Raw genomic sequence first — 20820 nt, forward strand, 5'->3', positions numbered from 1 at the left:
AATATTGATAGTGAATAATATTGAAGGCTCGTTTATACCTTTTTAGTGTATACACATCAAACATTTATCCAACGTGTGTCATATTTGAAGAAGTTTGTGTTACCATTTCTCAAAGCATATATTGTTTTCTTCTGTCCATCCAGGATCCGGCCCGTGCCCATGCACCCAGGCCAGAGCCAGCAGTATGTTATAAAGCCCAAATACTACCACACACACACCACGCACACACAGACGCACGTCCAGTCCCAACCTGAGAGGCCGATCCCCCTGGCAGTGGGACACAACCCCATCCATGGTGAGTAAGTCATCCTACACACACCACCTCCTGACTTTCATTTGGGTGTGTTAATGATGCTCTTGAAGACGGCGGGAAATTCAATGTGATGCTTTAGAAAACACAACCTTCTGCTTGATACTTTACTAGTTTTTTAAGTCCATCCAATCACCTTTTTTTGCATTATGTTAACACAATATTCATAAAGACTAAAGCAGAATAGATGTTCACTGTGATGGCTGATGTGTCTCAACAAAGCTTCATGTTTTTGCAAGTAGATTATTTATAGATACATGAATCATTTGAAAACTAATAGGTGCCTGCAAGGTGAGAAAAACATAAAAAACATTTAGAAGAGTGTGAGCAGGAACAAATATTTCCATAACTTTACATTATGCGTAATAAATAATACATTTCATTTGTACCACACTTGAAACTCAAAGTGCTACTCTGTTAGTAATATAGTAGTTGTGAGTTGAGATGAAAAAGCTTTCTAGAATAAAACGGTTATGATCACTTCCTCATTGATGGATTTGTATTCCCTATTGTGTGTTCACACCAAACAGCCAGCGAGCAACACCGATTAGTCCCCACCTGGACAATACCACCATGACGGCTCAGTCATACTGGCACTTCTCTGTAAACACTGAGAGATACATTATCAACTCTTCTCTGAATTCTTCAGTCTGAATTAACGCTTTGTCAGGTCAACACAATGACAAGTAAACTTTTAAAATGCTAGTTTTTCTGAATGGAGTTCAGATCGATCCATGCTTTGCAAACACTGTAGCTGCTCCATTCACACTCCAACTAATGTCATCTATAGGCATAAACAGGGAAGCAACATCACATAGATATCCACATAAATCTCAATAAAATGATTTCTTCTTTCTCGTATTAAGAGTTAAGACTGTGTTATGTGTCTGGCTTTTAATAAAAGAGTATTATCAGCCAAATAAGCTAAATCACAGAAGTAATGTCTCAGTTGTGGAAAAATCAATGACAGCCTCAAATATCACATAAGTGAGAAGTCAGGATAAATTCAAGGATATGGAATGGTGATGGAATATGTGGAGGTTTCTGTTTGAGAGATCCATGGGTTACTGAGGGTAGCTTACTATGAAAATCTGCTAAAAATGACAAAAAGTGTTTTTGAGGAGTCGAAGAGTTGTAAAGATGAATCATTTGTTTCGCAGAATGCCACATTTTAGCAGTAAGTTTCCTGCAATTTAATTTTGCTCTACAGTTTAAAAAAAACCATTATGTCCACATTTTTTCTCCTCAGAGGAAAAAGGACTGGAGCACACTGATAGATTTGCAGCCTTTAATAGTGCAAACTGTCCTTGTACTGAAAAGCACCTGATGCAGCTGCACACTGCTGGAAGATGTGCAGAGAGCTCTTTTTTCAAATTAAAAAAATTAGCTCCTTGTGGTGTCCACGTGGCTGAGTGGTCTGAGACACATAATCATAATGCCCCTGGTTTGATACCAAAAATGTTCCTTTCCACAGAATAATGCCTGTGAGACACCCTGGTTAAATCATTCATGTTACCCAGCAACTGTTATAGGTATGATCCCACCCTAAATGAAATAACGGTAAGAGATCTGGACCAAATCAAGTTATTTTTCATGCCAAATCAGCAGTTTACATTCCAACTGTGTGGCAAAATGTTTAATAGATAAATGAAGGAGGCACAGAGCAACACCAGATTAATAAACTCTGCTGACATTCAACAAGACGTGGCTCAATCAGATGCAGACTGGTCTCTAACTGGAATCAGAGCAGTAGGGCAGATTTTCAGCTTTTCAAAATTGCTGCGTTTAACAGATTTTCTGATATAGCATTGAGTTCTTTCCACCTCCAGAAAAGTGTACTTTCAAGAGGAGCTCTGCTGAGATATAACCACATACCCAACAAACACCAAAGAATAACATCAAACCATACTATAGAATCAATAACAAAGAATAGCATCAGAAAATGAGTTATTTTGTTATCAGTAATCAGGTTCTGTTTTCAAAATCAAACCGAGAAATCTTGGGAATCCTGGGAAAAGACTGGTAGAATAGTATTTTTAAATCGCGGGAAAACCCCCTTCAACCCTAACTCATACCAATATACACATACCACACAAAACACATCACATCTGCTCTAACAGTGCGAGGGTACGGAGAGAATGTGAAGCTTGCAGTAACAGGATTTGTTCAAATTGCAGCTCCAGCGGTAATGGCATAAAGACTTAAGCATTGCCTGCTGCTTGGGGCTGTCGAAAATGAATTATTAGTCTCATTTTCTGAGGGCAATTTCAGACAAAGGCAGGGAGTGTGAGAGTTAGAGTGGAAGAGATGGAATAAAATAACTGTGTCATCCTGGGAGAACCCCTCAATTTGCTGAAACAACAAGTGCTCTGGATGGATATGAATGGGAGGAGGCTGTATAGAGCAGAGCCTCTGAATACCTGTTATCTACCCCCCCCCCCCCCATTTAAGTCTCAGCTACTCAAAGAGCTGTGCCACAGAAGACGCATTATCTCTCATTTACAGTTTAAGGTGGGATCCAGTGGTAAATTCCTATAGACACACACAAGCATGAATACACCACTACCTGTGACCCAGAGGGTCACAACTTTAAAGTTATTCAGCATAATTCCTCAAACCTTCAGCTATATAAGGTTTAAGGTTCCCATGAAGAGTTCCATTAGCTTGTGGCATTCACATTTTTATGAGACTCTTCATTTCTGAGCAAAAGAGCAAAAAAAAAAAAAAGTTTGTTGGACCAAGTTTGGTTGCCAGTCAAACTCTTATAGATCTGACAGATTAACAGCAGCCATAATTTACCAGCTCTTGCTTGGTTATTGTGGCTTGTCATAAATTCAAGGCCAAACTCCAACATCTGACTCGCCAGTATGAACCTATGAATAAGTCAATATTTTTCAAAGAATTTGTAGACTGCAGTTTGTTGAGTGGTTGTGCCTGTGGCCACAGACAGACGGACCGACGTGGGGATATTAATGGGGGGGGGGGGGCAGCAGACAGAACAGTGTTGACGCTTGGCCACGCAGAGCTGCAGTCTCAAGCAGACCCAGACCTGGCCACAGTGACCCAGACCCACTTTCAAAATAACCTCCTGAGTTAAGTTTAATTTCAGCTAGCAGTTTGTAAAAGCCCCAGAAATGGCCAGACATCAAAGGGAAATAGCACACAAGCACATATAAAGAGTAGAGAGCAGCCACCTACATTTCCAAATTATTCATATTCAATTCCTTTTTCAGAGAAACCAGAGAGAAATAGTTGGTTTTATGTATGGCTCCCAAATAAATATTTATCAAAACCTTGTCTTATTTCAAGACTTGCCTTATTTGAAGTACTGTACATGCCCTACCAAAATGTGGCTTTAGATGGTCTGAGGGTTCATATACTGAACCGGTGCTTCTCTCTAGATGAGACACTAGAGGACTCAGCATAGAGTCAACATAAGTCCCAGCCACTGGCTTCAATTAGACTAAACTTAAAGGGGACCTATTATGCTTATTTCCAGGTCTATATTTTTATTGTGGGACTCCACTGGGGTAGCTTTGCGTGATTCACAGTTAAAACAACTGCTTATTTATCTTATACTGGTCCTCTATGGAGCCCCTCAGTTCAGCTTCTGTCTCTAACAGACAGTCCTAGTGCCTGTCTCTTTAAGTTCCCACTCTGTTCTGATTGGGCAGCTTTCCAGAAGTTTTTCTCCCCATGAGAAAAAGACACTGTGGCAGACAGCTCTGCGTATTGATATCACATCAAAATTGTATAAATAGGGGCTTTCTAGTGACAAACTCCTAGTGCGTCTTATCTGAAAATGTAAAATCTTGCTTAATATTATCTGACTGATGAGCCCTAAATGATAACTGTTGGTTGTGCAAAGTGATGCCAACGCACCAAAGCCCCCACAAGACCCACTAATTTTACCCGTTGAGCCAACCTCAACATTATAATTGTGGTCCATTGGCTTTTATCCCTCGTTAAACAGGAGGCCTGGTTTTTGCCGGCCAACTGAGTAATTTCTTCAGCGTTCCTAAAAGCAGAGCAATATGACCTGTCATTTCAATCACAACATTGAAGGTTCAATTGTTGAACTCTTGCCAGGCCACAGTTTGATTCTCCAGACACTCAAAGTAGAGTTATGCATCTGTGTGATGGAGGGGGAGGATTATGTGTCTGTTGGGACCCAACAAACATTTTCACCAGAACCCCTGTCAAGCATGTCACAACCCCTTCATTGTGTACCACTTAAGAGCAAAGTTGTGTATCTACAAATAGCACTTAAGACCTCTGAGCCTAAATTAATGGAAATACCACAGCTGGTTTTTGCCCAGCATGCAGTCAGCGCTACACTTTGTGAAAGTAGCAGACGAGTTTGCTCTTCTAAAACAGGAAGCCCGCAGCCTTTTTGTCAGCCCTGTCCCACGCGACAGACAGCCTGTCAGCAACCGGCTTTGGTGCCACATCTGGGAAAGCTATTCCCCGTCTCCCCTCAGCTATCCCTCAGCTCTCCTACACTGCCAAAACACCCTCAGACTAATGTTAGTAGTCTTGGCCCTGACTGAAGGTTTGGGCAGAGAGGATCACCTCGCCATCACTGCAATGACCACATAAGAATGCCTTAAGGTTTGCAATCAGGGTGGGGATTTCTGGAACAGCCTCACCTAGCTCTAAGGTGCATGGAGAAGTACATAGTTTTGAGAGGTCAAAACTCTAGCAACACTAACAGTATAAAGTAGGGCTGGGTGATATGGACAAAATCAAATATTACAATATTTTTGACCAAATACCTCAACATCGATATTGTGACACAACAACATTTTTGATAACTAATCATCATGTGGGTAAAGACAAATAATAGAACAGCTAGAACAGTCTGGCAAGTTTAGAGAATGACATCACTTTACTGTAATGCAGCCTTTAAAACCAGACAACACTTTTGCACATTATGATATCTAAAATCTAAGGTGATATCTCTCTCTCATCGTCTCATACCACAATTTTGATATAATATAAATATATTCCCAGTCTTGGTATGAAGTACAGGTTATTTGAAGGTCTCTACTTATTTCAACATGTGACTTTCGTTTGGGTCATCCAAAAAAACCCACTTTTAATTAAGAAGTACTCATTCATGCCTTGTGAAACATTAAATGTAGAAAGGTTTTAATTGACATTATCACCTTTTTGACTGGGCTTATTTACATCTTTGCCATGACCACCAGCTGAAACACATTGGTCTTTTTACTACCAGTGTTGGTGGGGTTTTTTCTTCCCATGATGGCGTGCTATTGCAGGAAGGCATGCAAAATGATAGGACTTCTTGTGCCAATCATTTGCATTTACAGAAAAAGTCAAGCTATCATGATGCATCCTCAAGACTCACTTTTACCAGTATTTCCATGAATCCTTCTGATATATAGGTATCAGTAATTTACATAGATTCCTACAGAACACACACTGGTCAAACTACCAAATCCATTCACAGGGGCTTTAAAAAGCAACAAAAGGTTTGTTCTCCTTGAGGCCAGAGAACAGTTAAGCAAAAATCTGCATTCATTCTAATGTCCATGAGATGCAAAAACATTGCAAATGACCCTTAAAATGCATTCTTATCCAATCCTGACTTCAGTTTCTGTGCTGCCTCACTTTACCTCTCAGGCGTCTGCACTTTAATTCCCTCACATGGCTCATACAATCCCCCTGTGGTACAATGGAAAACATTGGAAAGAACAAAATTACCCCCCTGACTTGAGTATTTACGCTGTCATTCCTCCCTGCTACACTCCTCCAGCCTCTGCAGTCTGGATCTTCAACATTTTTCTTCCTTCAAGTTGATTGATGTCTGTGTTGTGTCTGAGATGCTCTCCTGACTCCCTTTCCATATGCTCGAGACAACCGAAGAAACGTGCCAGCAACGTGTGCATACTTACAGAAGCATAAAAGTGAAGGAGGGGGGGGGGGGGGGGGGGTTCAGATGATTTAGAAATGTTTTATCTTCGCTGTGGCCAGGGACCTGCTGCTCAGAGCCCTGTCAAAGTAGCTCTGACATGCCAGGATTGGTATTATTGGTATGATTGTGCAGAACGCAGAGCTGCTTGAAAAGGTGACAGAAAACAATACGTTGCTCGACAGTTTCCGTATGTTGAGAATAGAAGGCTGTTTTTTGAGGCCTGAAGCACACATATCTCTGCCACCTGTCAGCACCCAGCCATGAAAACTCCCACTATTTAAGTGATTGGATTATGTGTGACACTCAGTGACATACCAAGCTACCATTTGGTCATCAGACGTTGTATGTTGGCTGTATGGTTGTATGTTGTATGACGGCTGTATGTTTTCTGTACTTTTTGCCTTGTGTCTAGCACCATTGGCTCTAATCAGCCTTCACCAGCAGCTGCTCTTTGAGTCATTTCAGCTTGTTGAATCAGCATTTGGTGAGAGAGAGTATTCTGACTGGCAGCTTAGTGAAGCAGTGATCCTACCCATTTAGAGCAGTTTCCCTTTACTTTTTGCATCTTACTTTTCTTATTTCCACCACAAGCAAAATATTATGAAGTGACTACGACAGTGCTTAGCAATGATAGTATTGTAGTGCCAATTGCAGCTTTTATATATACTCAAATGAGCCTGTCATCATCAGAAAAACAACAGTTTTTTCAAGGAATACATTTTTAAAACTTAGATGAGTTTTGGTATCCTCTGACAAGCAATGTTCTGATGACAAAGGCACCGAATTGTTGGCTGGTCTGTTTTTCTCTCCACGATGTTCTTCTGAGTGCATACAGTATATAGACTTAGTACTAGTTTACTGCCAAAAAAGCACAGGAAGGCATTACATGTCTTTGCAGTGTGTGAATTTAAATTTTAAAAGTTGCTAGTTGGATTAGAGTGAGGGTTAACTTGATTAGAGAGCAGTTGGTTAAGGCCCAATGGTTTCTATCTCCTTTATAGAAGTCTTAAAACTGGAGGTTGTTGGAGGCCCAGTCTGTAAGGTTGTGACTGCTGAAAAAAGTATATTAATATTAGGGCTGTCAAACGATTAATTTTTTAAATTGAGATTAATCGCAGAATTTCCATAGTTAATCGCGATTAATCGCATTTTGAATTGCATGTTTAAAATCCTGTTATTTTACATTTGAAGGCAGTTTTAAGCCCATAATGTAAAGCATTTCTTACCAGAGTGTCTTAACTGGGAATCAATCACGGCTGTGCTGTGACTCCCACACTCCAAAATGGTCCTTTGGTGGAGCTGAGGCTCGCTTGGCTGCACCTGGGTGTTTAGCGTGGAGGCGCTAACTCAAACTCCGTTTGACACAGGTTGCATTTTACTTTTGACTTGTCGACTGAACCGTCTCGAAGTTTTTTAAAGTTAAGCGCGGCCACTTCAAAGCATAGCACTACAGCTAGAGGAGCCGTCTACGGATGAGTATAAGGGACAAAAAGGCTTGCAAAATTAAAATGCGATATAAAAAAATATTAACGCGTTATGGATTGCATTAATCTAATCGCGATCAACGCATTAACGCTGACAGCCCTAATTTATATACATAATTGAAGCATTTAGTGTTTTGCTACAATACTTCCAAACATTACTACCATCATCAGCATCATTAAACGTTAACAACTTAGATTTAGTTGTTGTCTAATGTATGCCTTAAAAGCCAATCTGTCAATTTGTGAGAAAGCAGTCTCCAGTTTTGTGTTTTGGAACCTTTTGTTCACATTTGGCTCACGGCTTGTTAAAGAAGAGAAAACTCTCACTTTCCCCATCCAGGGTTACCTTGCCACACTCTTCGTTCCTTGTTTATTTCTTTTTTGGAAATAATCTTCCCACCAAAGGGAATTGGGTGAACCATGTTTAGACTTCAAATCTTGGACGTCCATATATGATCCTGGCAATATCTCTGAAACCACCTTTCCATTGGCATTGGGTTTTTAACCACTACATCATATTAGGTCCCTCTTTAATAGTTAATTTTTTCACCTATTAGTGAATGTTTAGGTAGCCTGGGACGTCTTATCCAGCGTTTTTTCCTGCCTCTCAGGTTTAGAAAACATTCCTCCGGCTGCTTGGCTTCGGTCCATGTGTCTGCACTCTCTAGTGTGAACAGCTGACAGCCACAGACAATGCACTGAGCACTGGAGACAGGGGTTTGGACCTGACACAGGGATGCCAAGAACCACCGCACAGGGAAGAGATATTAGAGGATCAAGAGAAATAAATACAGTTGAGTGAATTAGAGGAAAAAGCTAAATGTTCCTGAAGAGGTGTATGCACTCTAAGAACTGTTATATAATAATAAAAAAGATTGTATGGTCTGTAAACATGGGCTGCAATAATCTTTTGTCAAAGTTAGTACTCTTCACTCCTCTTCTTCCTGTCTGTCTGTACTGAGGGCTGGCTTTCACGAGGGTGGGGAAGAAGACTAGGAGTACAAATGGGAAATGGGGTTGATGAGCTTTTGTCTTACAGTACTTGTAAAGGCAACTCCAAATTCTTCTTCATCTCTGCGTGGACTTGCACCAAAAGGATTTTTGGAGCTCTTTTTCATTATTCGAGGCGGTAAAAGTTCTTGAGCATAGTTTGGTAAACCTCAAGAGTAAAAAACTACGAGAAGAAAAAAAGAATGAGAAGAAAAGCAGAGAGCAAGGAAAGCAGGGACAGGAGCTAAAGGTGGCATGCCCGCTGTTTGTCTGTTTTGGAATAAAGCTTGGTATGGTAATATGCCAGTATCCACCTCTCACAGACTATGATGAAGAATTGGAAGACATCCCAGAGTTTTGTTTGCTGACTTCTCCCTCTCTCTCCCAGATTTTTTTTTCTTTACTTCTCCTCACGTTTCAGAGGCGCCACTGGATTTAGGAGCAGTGGAAGAGGAGGAGAAACAGATAGAGAGGGGTATTTGGAAGTATATAAGTGCAGGGAGGAGACACATCACAAGTTTTTCAAAAAATTACATAGTAGATTTTTTTTTTTTCGTTGTTTTGACTGGAGTTTCACCAGTTGATTCTGATGAGCTTCCACTTCTAAGTGATTTAACGTTTTTCTAATGGATCAAAGAATAACCACAGTTCATCTGCTCTCCTTCCCCCTCCTCTTGGTTTGCACCATATTCTCGGTGACAGTGGGCAACCATACAGGAAGGATCAAGGTGGTCTTCACACCCACTATCTGCAAATTAACCTGTATAGGAGGCAGATGTCACAACAACTGCGAGCTGGGAAACACCACCACCATCATCAGTGAGAACGGCCATGCGACAGACACCCTGACAGCACCCAACTTCAGAGTAGGTAAGTGATCCTGACTTTTATTGCTCACTTGCTTTAAGAACAATTTAGCACTGGGTTACACATCTCTCATTGAAACCTCTTATCTAACTTTAGCAAAGCACTTAGCCTCAATTAAGACTCTTCAGAGCTGGTGCACTGGGTAGTACACTAGTGCAAAATCCTACTGCTACACAGAAAGTGATCTTTAGTTTGGAACCAGTTGTTGTTGCCATTCCGCATGTGTTTCTTTATCTAATGTGATCTGCAAACACAGAGCAGCCCACACTTGTGTGTCAGCTTTATTCAAAATGCAATCGACTGCATTTACAAACTCTGATCACCTGCCAAAGGTGCTGCTATTGTGCCAAGTTATCACTTCAAACTTTAAAGCTGCTATAGTCAATATTTTTATATTAACAAGGAATCAAATGAATACATTTAAGGTGTATGGAGTCAGAGAATTATCACCAACACTGTAGTTCTCCTCAGTTTAATGGAGCAATTCAACATCTTTAACCCTTACATACTGTTCATATTCTACACGCTCACAGTATGTTCTTGGTCTATTTTGACCCTGTCTAAGAATCTCCTCACAATCTCCTCAGTCTATACTAAATGTTGAACCACAGATGTTTTTAGAAAGATGTGACTGATCAATAAATTTGTGATTAAACCTTGAGTCATGTTTCAGAGAGCAGAGAGAGTGTATTTTTTAGCTTTTACATCACTAAACATCTCCTATCACACAATATCATGTCCTATTTTACCTAAGACATGAAAATATAACATAGACATAATGATGGAAATGTATTTAATGTAAAGGTAAAATGAGCAGAACTTTATGGAAGTGTGGGGTTTATTGTATAACCATTAGAGCCATCAGTCTTCACTGCTACATCATAAAACTACTATCTTATTCAAACTATGAACTATTCATTTCACATGTCAATAGATACGGATCAAATAAGCATCTATACAAAAGTATAACATTTTACAATATTTAAATTTTTGTGCATTTTGGACCACTTTAGGAAAAGTCATCAAATTTCATGGTAAAATACATTTGGGGTGTTTTTACAACTGTCAAGTGTCAAAATGGGTCAAATGTGACCGTAACAGTATGTAAGGGTTAAGATCATTGTTTTGGTTTTATGGCATATAATCTAACTATTTTGGTTCACTCTCACCACTTATTAAAAACTGCCCTTTATGCTACTTGCTCAGCAATAAAAGGCAGACAAACAAAGTTAGTGACTAGCCGGTGAACATAGTGGGGCATTTAGCAGCTTAAGAGCCAGATATTTTTTTCAGGAATTGGTGGAGACCAACAATTGAGTGAGTATTGCACTTTTCATCAGGTAGAAAGAAACGACACAAAGTGAAAGGTAGTGTTGGTCTGTGTCTGCTGGGTTTGTAAGTGGTCATATAAACTGGTGATATGATGGTGATACGATGTCAAGTTTGTGTTTCTTCATGTGGAAAAAACATTGATGAATGCCACTTTAAAGGATACTGTATTATCAGCAGTTGCTGGTGGTGTGATAAGCTTGAATTTCCTCAAGTACAAGAATCTATTTAAATTGAATTTAAATGATGGATCTAGTTCATTTAATAGCTTTAAATTTGATCCAGGGCTGTCACAGTGCTCAGACATTGTTGGCCAAGAAACATCTTGTCTGAAATTACAGTGCTTTGTCTCTACATTGTACATGTTGGAGTCGTTAGAAGGCATGTTGTTTTGAACTTTTGATAGCATTAGGTCAGCAGTTCACCCCTGTTTCCACTATCTGTTTTAAGCTAGGCTTAATGCCTCAGTATGCTTCAAACAAACAAGGTCAAAGTGTTTTATGTGTGCTGAATAACCACACTTAAAGGCAGACCCAAAATCTCTCCTCGTGGCTGCATCACCACTACCTCGCTGATGTACCTCAAGGATCTTTGTGTTTGTAGTCTCGACATGACAAATCGCACAAATCTGACACCTTAAGAGGGATGCTTAAAAACTTCAAACCCTGTCATCTTTCACAGCTCTGCACACCTGGCCAATCGCTGTGCAAAATGTGCGTGATTGTTGAGTTGGTACTTTTTGGACTGTTAATTGATTGTTGGAAACAACCCTCTCACATACAGTCACTAGAAAGGTTGTTTCACAACAACTTTATAGCAGATTCATGGACTTATAACATGTCCAGTTGATGAGTGTGCTTGAACATGATCATGCAATACAGCCCCAAAGAGTCAGTGGAGTACAATATATATACAGTGTTTTGGTTAGCTCATATATCCATCATGCTACCTGTCAAGTAATTTAGCACAGCTGTTACAATATGCTTTAGAAATCTTCATGCATTGCTCAGACATTAGGAAGAAATTGTAGCATGACTAAGTTGGTTGGTGATTGGTGTCAGGTAGGGAATTAAAAGAACAGGGTAACAGGGTGTCCTTTAAGAGTGTATACAGTAAGATCGCAACCCCAGGATGTTGTGAAACAGTTTCTCTGTTATGGAGCACATGACTTGGGTGTTCTTTAATGTCTTGCACAGACCCATCAAACTGTGTCTGAACCTGCCTCAGACCTTACATGGAGCAGATCAGAGTCTCCGGCTCTGACACATGCAGAAACATGGGAAGAGCGGAACAAGATGAATTCCTGTCTGACTCAGCTGAACAAATTAGTATAACTGGAGTTACAGCAGCTCAAAGAGAGAGCGAGAAAGGGGGGAGGAAAAAAAACACACCACACTGTTTAATATGGATGACCCAGAGGGATGGATTTCTGCTGTTTACTGGAATGGATTTGTAGTGATGTCTGGATTCACTCGTGGCAGTTAAATAAACCCTGCAGTGCTTTTCCGTCAAGATCAACATTTGTAAACTGTGATGTGAACCTGAGCCTCTGACTAATGACCAAATATCTTTACCATGATGATCACTGGTGGTCACACTGAGACTCCAGAATGAGCAAAGCTATCTTTTTGATGATTCAATGTTATTTACTTCTTCTCTGGCAGAATACAATGGCACTGACAGAGACCCTTTTGTTGTGGTTTGCCAACAGTCATGATACAGAATGAGGTATCACTGTGTGGTCTTCAGTTATTCAGTGATGACGTCTTTTGTAGTAAAACCACAGATTTAGCTCAGCTACAACATAGCTGTGTTATGATAACTAGATCCTGTTGTTCCAACTTTAATCAAAAGTTGTTCACCTGGCACATGCCCCAACCAAACCAAGAGTCTACTGCCATGTGAGAAGCTCTGTGAGGCTGTACTTATGCACAGCAGTTCTACAGCACATGTTATGCACAAAGGCAAATAAGCTGTGAGCAAGTCCATACAAATGGTCATATTTTGTACAAAAAGGACCGATCGCACGTATCGTTTGACAGGAGACATTTCGATACTATTTGGTATCGAGTTATTTCGGGCGATATCTTAAAGGTATCGAGTGCTGATACTCAGCCCTAGTGACGAGGCCCATCCCGATCCCCACAGGGTTCTTGGCTGTAATCAGATCCCCCCCTGATGACGTAGTGAATGCAGCCCAGACTCATAACGTCTATAAGCATCATGTGTGGAAACCAGTTACAATGCTATATTTGTCCACCAGGAGGAGCAGTGACAATGCTCAGTGCTTCTGGACATTTTCATTGATTTGATCAGATTGATCACTGATTGATCAGCTGTAATATTTGATGTACATGAGGGAGGGTGCTTTCCAAACAGAGCACCAGTCATGTCTTTTACAGACTTGCTGCAGATGCGTTACAACAGTGGATTTTTACTGAAGATCTAAAAAAGCGATTTCAACTAAACACTCTCTAACCAAAATTGACACATAACATAACTTTTAATGTAGTCATAGCAGGAAGGTCATTCCATCTGTGTGCATAGCTGGTTTATACTGTATGAAAAGTGTTTCCTTTAATTCATTAATCTGCAACATCTGCTGGCTAGATCCATGATTAACAAAAAGAGAACACTGTACAGGCTAAAAAATTAAAGTCAGATATTAACAGTTGTCGTTTATTTTGTAAATCAAAATGTAACATGTTTAAATAACAGACCTTATTCACTGCATTACTTGAAAACTTGCAATCTAGGAAAGGAGCTCAGGTGGCTCAAGCTATATTTCAGCACTACCAATTTCTGTCTAGACAGAAGAAGAATATGAATATGTTTAAAATACTAAAACAATAACTTCATTGTTACAACAGTCAGTGATGTGATATACTGTACCTGTATGACACTTTCCAGAGATTGCTTCAATCTGAGACATCCCCTCCTTGGATTCTCTGTTGATGAAGTGTCACTATTTTGTGGTTTATGATCAACAGAAATTTCAAATATCAAAATTTGAAAATGGAACATTTCTTCTTGTCAAAAAATGTAAAGGCTTTCTAGTACTGGCTATAGGTTGAAGCAGTCAGAAATGCAATCTTCTTAGCAACCTCATGTTGATATTTTGATCCTCCGGAAGCTGATGCTTCAATGTGCACCTGGATCCGAGGTACAATGTGGAGAAATAGAGCCTCAGTCTCATGTGCCTGTCCGGGCTCGCGTCATTCCTCCTCTACCCTCAGCTTTTCTTTCCTTCTTTCCTCCGTCGTTCTCGTCTGTGTGATACGGTGCAGACCTGAGCCAAACAACTGGGAAGATGAAAGTTTATCTGCAGCCCAGGCCAAGCTCAAAGAGCCGAGACACAATAAATCACACTTGTCTTGTTTATCATACTTACCTGATGAGAGAGGCGGTGAGGGAGGAGTGTTGATTCATGATACAATGGAAGGAAGGGTTGGATCTGTTTTAAACTTGCCCACCCTTGATGCACATGTTGGCCAATTAACAGAGGTATCAAGTCCAGAAGATAAGACATGGTGATGGGTTTATCAGGATTTCAGCAGGTTCTTATAAACTGAGGAAAACTTCACAACTTGTGGAAAGTAATGTAATTGTAATTACATTACTTTCGGATGTAATTTTTAGATTGTCTTGTATTTATGACTTACTCACAATAATAGTCATATCACAGTGAAATAAACTTTATTTTCAACTAAATATAGTCTGGTTATACGTTAGATAGATGCCTCAGGGCTTTTCACCAGCTAATCAGCAGAAAAATGTTGACTGGGACACTAGCCCAGTTCTTCATCCATCTGTCTGATTGTCTCTAAGCCTGACTGGCTGTATCTCCGCTCTTAATGTTTCTTTTCTGTCACTCTTTCTCCAGTTATATAGTGGTAAGTTTAAAGAATGTGTAAAAGACTTAAGTACTTTTCTAGTTTTAATCTCTTCTACTTCACTACATTTAAGAGGGAAGTACTAAACCTTTTAACCCACTGTAATAATGTGCTGGGTGTAGTTACTGCTGTAGCTGCTATTGTTTCTCTGTGGTATGGTGAGGTTGGCTTTCACTCGTATCTGTGACATGAAGACTCATGTTTTCCTGGTGTTTTTTAGCTGCATGCAACACTCCATTATTGGCTAACTTTTCATGCAGTTGCAGGACATGAAGTTGCACCATGCACTCAAATGTTAGACAGTCCACACAGCCCAGACTGCTCTCAACTGTTTGGCCTTACAATGTTTGCCATGAAACTTGGTTGGTCCATGAAACATTTTGACGTTTATGCTCATCTTAGTATGACTTTGGTAATTGCCCGACTTTTCCTCCAGCGCCACTAAGGGGTACTTTACTTGTCACACATACAGTAGTACAGTGAGATTCAGCCTCTGCATTTAACCCATCCTATGTACTAGGGGCAGCAGTGTTGGGGAATGAGTACTTTAGTGTTACTGAAAATGAAAACCCCTGTGTGATTCCTCATGTTGTTTTAGTCCAGATCTCCTTTAAATATAATGACTGTACCATCATCACACAGCCAAGTCTGGATCATAATCTGTAAATCTTTACACTAATAGCAGAAATGACAGACACAATGTCCCATTCACAGCTCTTTATTGTACAGACCTGCATATAAAAAACGTTCTCAAAAACTTCTCAAACATATGCCAAACATACTAACCCTAACCCTATATCACTGCAGCAGGGCAACAGGCTCTTGTTACCCGGGCAACAGGCTCTTGTTACCCGAGCAACAGGCTCTTGTTACCCGGGCAACAGGTTCTTGTTACCCGGGCAACAGGCTCTTGTTACCCGGACACAACTTGCATGTTACTATAAATGTTCTTGTCCTTATTTCCTCCCATAAATTCAAAATAATGTGAGTATTTCCACAAAGTGAATACTGTCCCTTCTGAGCTGCCGTACACATGCAGTGATATAACTGTAGCACGTAGCCAGGTGCCTGCCTGCTGAAAAAGCAGTAACGGTAGCAAATTCATGGCAGAATTTCATATCTTGTGGTGCAAAGGTAGCTACATTTTAACCAACAATAGTTGGTTAAAAATAATAACAGATTTCCTTTTTTTAAAACCTAACTAAACAACTGAGAACTTAAATTGCAGACCTAAAGTGTTAGGTTACTCATCACATCAGAAAAGTAATCCAAGTACTCTAACCCCCAACACTTTGGTTTAATACCTGCAAAACACATGATGTTCTCATCAGCCTCAATGTTACTTTGTGTTCACTGCAAATTACATTTTATTTATATGCTAAGACACTAAACTAAAATGCTGAACATCTTAAACTTTACCTTTAGCATTTAGCTCTAACCACTGCTGTGCCTCACTAGCATGGCGGTAGCTCTTTAGTGCTGTAAAGTCGACATGTCTTTCCCCTAAAGGCTTGTGGTTGTTCTGACGGTCCACACCGAGAAAACAAACTTATCATGCAATAAACATTTTATCCATTTTATTCTGAAACTGCTGCCACAACCTTGTCTGTCTTCTACTTTTACTTCTGTTTTCACACCAGCTTTTACTACAAATGTGCAGCTAGTATTTATTTATAACACTACAACTTGCTGCTATTACTGCTTAAAAAAAAGCACTTCTGGATCTTTGACTTTGAAGCACACGCATCACACGATATTTTTTCCCCACTTCTGCTTCCTGTTTTTTCCCTTTCCTTTAAAAAAACAAACTTTCCACTGTTTTGACAATCAGATGTATAGGAAAAGATGAGTTTTCTTGTCCCATGTCACAAAGCGTGTGAAGAGTTTGCTTCCCCTGACGATATAAAAACTGGTGTAGACATATTTTTCAGTCCTGTCATGGTCAGTTCAGCAGATGTTGGGAGAAAATCTAGTTCATGGCAAAGGTAAAAGATACTTTGCCAATTGATGATAGTTTGGTGATAGAAGAAAATATTCAGGGAATGACTCGATAGACCACTTGTGAGGATTATTTTTTAAATCTGAATGATTCAGCCTGTGGTATGTGTATCCCATTTGGCCTGCCGTAGCCCCTGGAGAGTGGATTTAAGTGGTGTTTTTCCAGATCCTCTGGCATATTTTCTCCCAGGTGAGTGCTGCAGCTCGCCAAGTGCTGAGAGCTTTCTGGCCCTGAGCTCATGCTTCCTTTATTAAAGACGCCTGTAGCTGCCAGCTCATTTGTGTCAGTTGCAGTCCAGACAATATCAAATCATTTGAGGCTGGATTAAAACAAATTGATTTTCGGGGGTAAGTGCGGGAGGTGAGTTGAGCGTGGAAGGGAAGACGGGAGGGCTTAAAGGAGAAAGACAGGTGTAGCGCTTATTTAGTGGAAAGTAGTTTGGCATTCGGTTCGACGTGCCTTTCATTTTATATGCATTGAAACCTGCGTATATGTGTCTTTTTGCAGCAGCAGCAGCAGCAGCCAGAAAGCAGCAGACTGATTTTTCCCTTTAGTTTCTCTGTTCCTCAGGTAACTCTTTACAGCTTGTGTTGAGTGGCGAATTGAAAGACTGTGGTTGGGACATTAGAAATACATAAATGTCAGCCTGAAGAGAGTAATTACAATCTTATGGTGTGAAGTTATCCACTGGAGTTTTTACAGCAGGAAAACACAACAGACAATATACAGTATACCATCATTTTGGAAAGACCACACAAAATGGTTATCTCAAGGCACTTTTTACTGTACCCTTTGATTTCATTTCATTTAAAGAGACCCAACATTTCCCTCATGAGCAAGCGCTTACTGAATTTGTTTTTTTTAGATGTTTTCTAAATTATTATTATTATCATTATTATTATTATAAGTACCACCTCCATCTAGGAAGTCTGTACTATAAAGCGGGATTCAGGGTTAGTGAGTTAACTTGAATGAACTGAATTTCCAGTCCTACAATGGTGGTTAAGTTCTTACTGATGTAAATAATCACCATGGCAACTGATATTGAACAGCTAACGTGCTCCAGAGCAGGTCAACTTCAGAGACACCTGAAATTAACCTGTCAACACTCAGCAATCAGATCACGGGGAAAAAAAAGGTCATCATTCCTACAGGATGCTGACATGGATAAAAGTTCTGAATTACAATAAAGTGAAAAGTAAAAAAGTATTTTTATAGGTCAGTGGAAACATTTAATTTTTCCAGACTTGGATTTAAAACAGATTATCATCATTCATTAAAAATGATCATAGCTATGTAAAGAGCTGTCCACACTAAGAACAATAACTAACAATACAAATAACCATGTGAGTGTCCACATTTATGAACTATAAACAGCAGTGTCAAGCATACCCTGCACGCTCCAGCTGTGTTGAGAGCTAATGAAAATAGACTATTGATGACCTGTTAAAGCGATGGTTGGGCGTAATTTCAACCTAGCATCATATGCACCATGATGTCTATCGAAACACCCCCGCACCCCTTTTTTAAAATGTGGTCGCAAATTGGTAGAGTTAGAGCAATCAGCCGAATGAAAAAAAAGGGTTAGATTACACCCAACCATCGCTTTAATGCTGTATGTTGTACTGAGAAAGAAGTCGGGTGCTGATTCAGTGTATTGATCAAGTATTTCAGACACCAGTTGTTGTGATGTTTCAGTATTTACAGACTAAACTGACCCGACTGACAGCAGCAGATGGTGTGAGGACAGATCTGAAGCTTAAAAGATTCACTCACATTGTTAGTGTGCATGTTAGACTGCATCTTATACAGTGGTGCAACTTATACACAATTTTTACGATAACTTTCTTCTGTCCCTAAAACAGAAGTTCTCTGCAGGTACTTGGTATCACTGTTTCATCTCGTATCACACGTACTTCATTCATGGTTCTGATGATGTTGCTCATTTAATTGTAAACAACTCCACCTCTTTCACACTCATAGGTGTAAAACCAAGTGTTACAGGTTATCTGGATAGTCAAGGAAACTTTCCACCTACTGTAGCAGGATCTTACACTGTCAAACTTCAAATGTCTGTCTAAAATCACAAAAGTAAGACTTAAGAGTGATGGTGTATTATATGTGCAACAATATTACTTCAGTGATACAGTCATAGATCCATACGGAGCTCAAGTGAATACCTTGAGTTTTTTCTTAGGAGTTATATATTTTATCTGGTTTAATATATATGCTGGAAGTCCTATGATGATGAATGAATGGTTGGGGGTTTGGACAGTGAACTAGATGTTGAATATGTGATGGCAACCTGTGGTAGATGACTGTAGCATGAGGTGAGTAATGACTGCTCCACAGGAGTTTTTGCATGTGAATCATAAACAGCTTGACATTCCTGTTTTGTGTCAGTTCTTGAGGTTTTCTTGTTTTTTTTGGAACAAAGAGATAAGAGAGGAAAAATTAATCAGCAGAACTGGGAGAGATGTCAAATAAAGCTTTGAAGCATGAGTCTGTTTTGTCTGCGTGTCTGGAATCTTGTTTTTAATTTCTTCGGAATTCATCACAGAATTCAAACAGGAAATGTAACTGTACTTGGACGTGTTTGGAAATACCCATAAAGTGTTTCAAGTGTTTCTTTCATATACAAATAATGTACTAATATGGAGGAACATCACATTGAACCAAATGTGGCTCTCACATATTTTTATCATCACCTCCTTTCTGTGTGTTAACGCCTTTTGGCTATAGAACAGTGAACTCACTGTATCCCTCTTTTCAGTCTGGCTTCTTACATAAGCACCACACTGGTGTTTGTGCTTGATTTATCCTCTCTGGAAAGAGTGCTGCCGCCTGCTCTCTGTGTACGTACTGTAGCTGACACCTGTTGTGCTGTGGAGTGTTCGTGGTCTGTGGGAACCGCAGCATTTATGTAAGGGATAATACCTGACGAGTTGCACCGCGGAGGCAAAGCAGCCTCTCTCAGCCCCTGCGTCATCTCATACAGTCACAGAGCAACAAACATGGAGGTTATTATCCTGCTCATACCACATAATGCCAGAAATAATCCAATTAAGAATATCATCAACCACTTAACTCATTTTGAGCTCCATTTCTTTTATATATATAGTAAAAACAGTGGCAGAAAGTAACTAAGTACATTTACTCAGATAATACTTTACTGTAGTATTTCCATGTGATGCTACTTTCTACATCTCAGAGGGAAATATTGTACTTTTTACTTTTGTACTAACCCTAACCCTAACCCTCCACTACATTTATTTAACAGCTTTAGTGACTTTTCAGATGAAGATTTGACACAATGGATAATATTAACAAGCTTTTTTTATAATACAACAGAGTGTGTAGTCGGCTCACATTTCAGATGTCCATAAGTTGTTAACAGCTCCACCAAGTAGTCATTTTTCCCTCTAAACTTCTCACATGCTTTCATTTCAATAAATGTTCAAATGATCCAATATTTCAGCAAAAAAGATTAGAGAAAAAGTCCAAAAACTGAAAACACATTTGTGTATCAGAACTTTGTTTTTTCTTCTTTCCTCTCCCATTAATCATCTCAGCAGCCCTCACATTTATCTGCTGACCCTTTGGAGGGGCCCCACCCCTAGGTTGGGAACCACTGGAATAAACTAGCTAACTGTATATAAAGTAGTGTAAACTAGCTAACTGTATATAAAGTAGTGTAAACTAGCTAACTGTATATAAAGTAGTATAAACTAGCTAACTGTATATAAAGTAGTGTAAACTAGGTAACTGTATATAAAGTAGTGTAAACTAGGTAACTGTATATAAAGTAGTATAAACTAGCTAACTGTATATAAAGTAGTATAAACTAGCTAACTGTATATAAAGTAGTAAACTAGCTAACTGTATATAAAGTAGTATAAACTAGCTAACTGTATATAAAGTAGTAAACTAGCTAACTTTATATAAAGTAGTGTAAACTAGCTAACTGTATATAAATTAATGTAAACTAGCTAACTGTATATAAAGCAGTA

At 39.5% G+C, this 20820-nt stretch overlaps 1 protein-coding gene across 1 annotated transcript in view; it reads left to right on the forward strand.

Moving 5' to 3' along the window:
• The window catches only part of ltbp1 (latent transforming growth factor beta binding protein 1), a 137781-nt gene that overhangs the window by 42924 nt on the left and 74037 nt on the right, over window positions 1–20820 (forward strand). Inside the window, exons 4-6 of the mRNA XM_053333628.1 lie at window positions 144–295; window positions 533–538; window positions 9425–9592. Of these exons, the coding sequence (XP_053189603.1) occupies window positions 144–295; window positions 533–538; window positions 9425–9592 (326 nt within the window). The remainder of the gene's footprint in view (window positions 1–143; window positions 296–532; window positions 539–9424; window positions 9593–20820) is intronic.

This window comes from Scomber japonicus, chromosome 14 (assembly GCF_027409825.1).
Source record: "Scomber japonicus isolate fScoJap1 chromosome 14, fScoJap1.pri, whole genome shotgun sequence".
Classification (NCBI taxonomy): domain Eukaryota; kingdom Metazoa; phylum Chordata; class Actinopteri; order Scombriformes; family Scombridae; genus Scomber; species Scomber japonicus.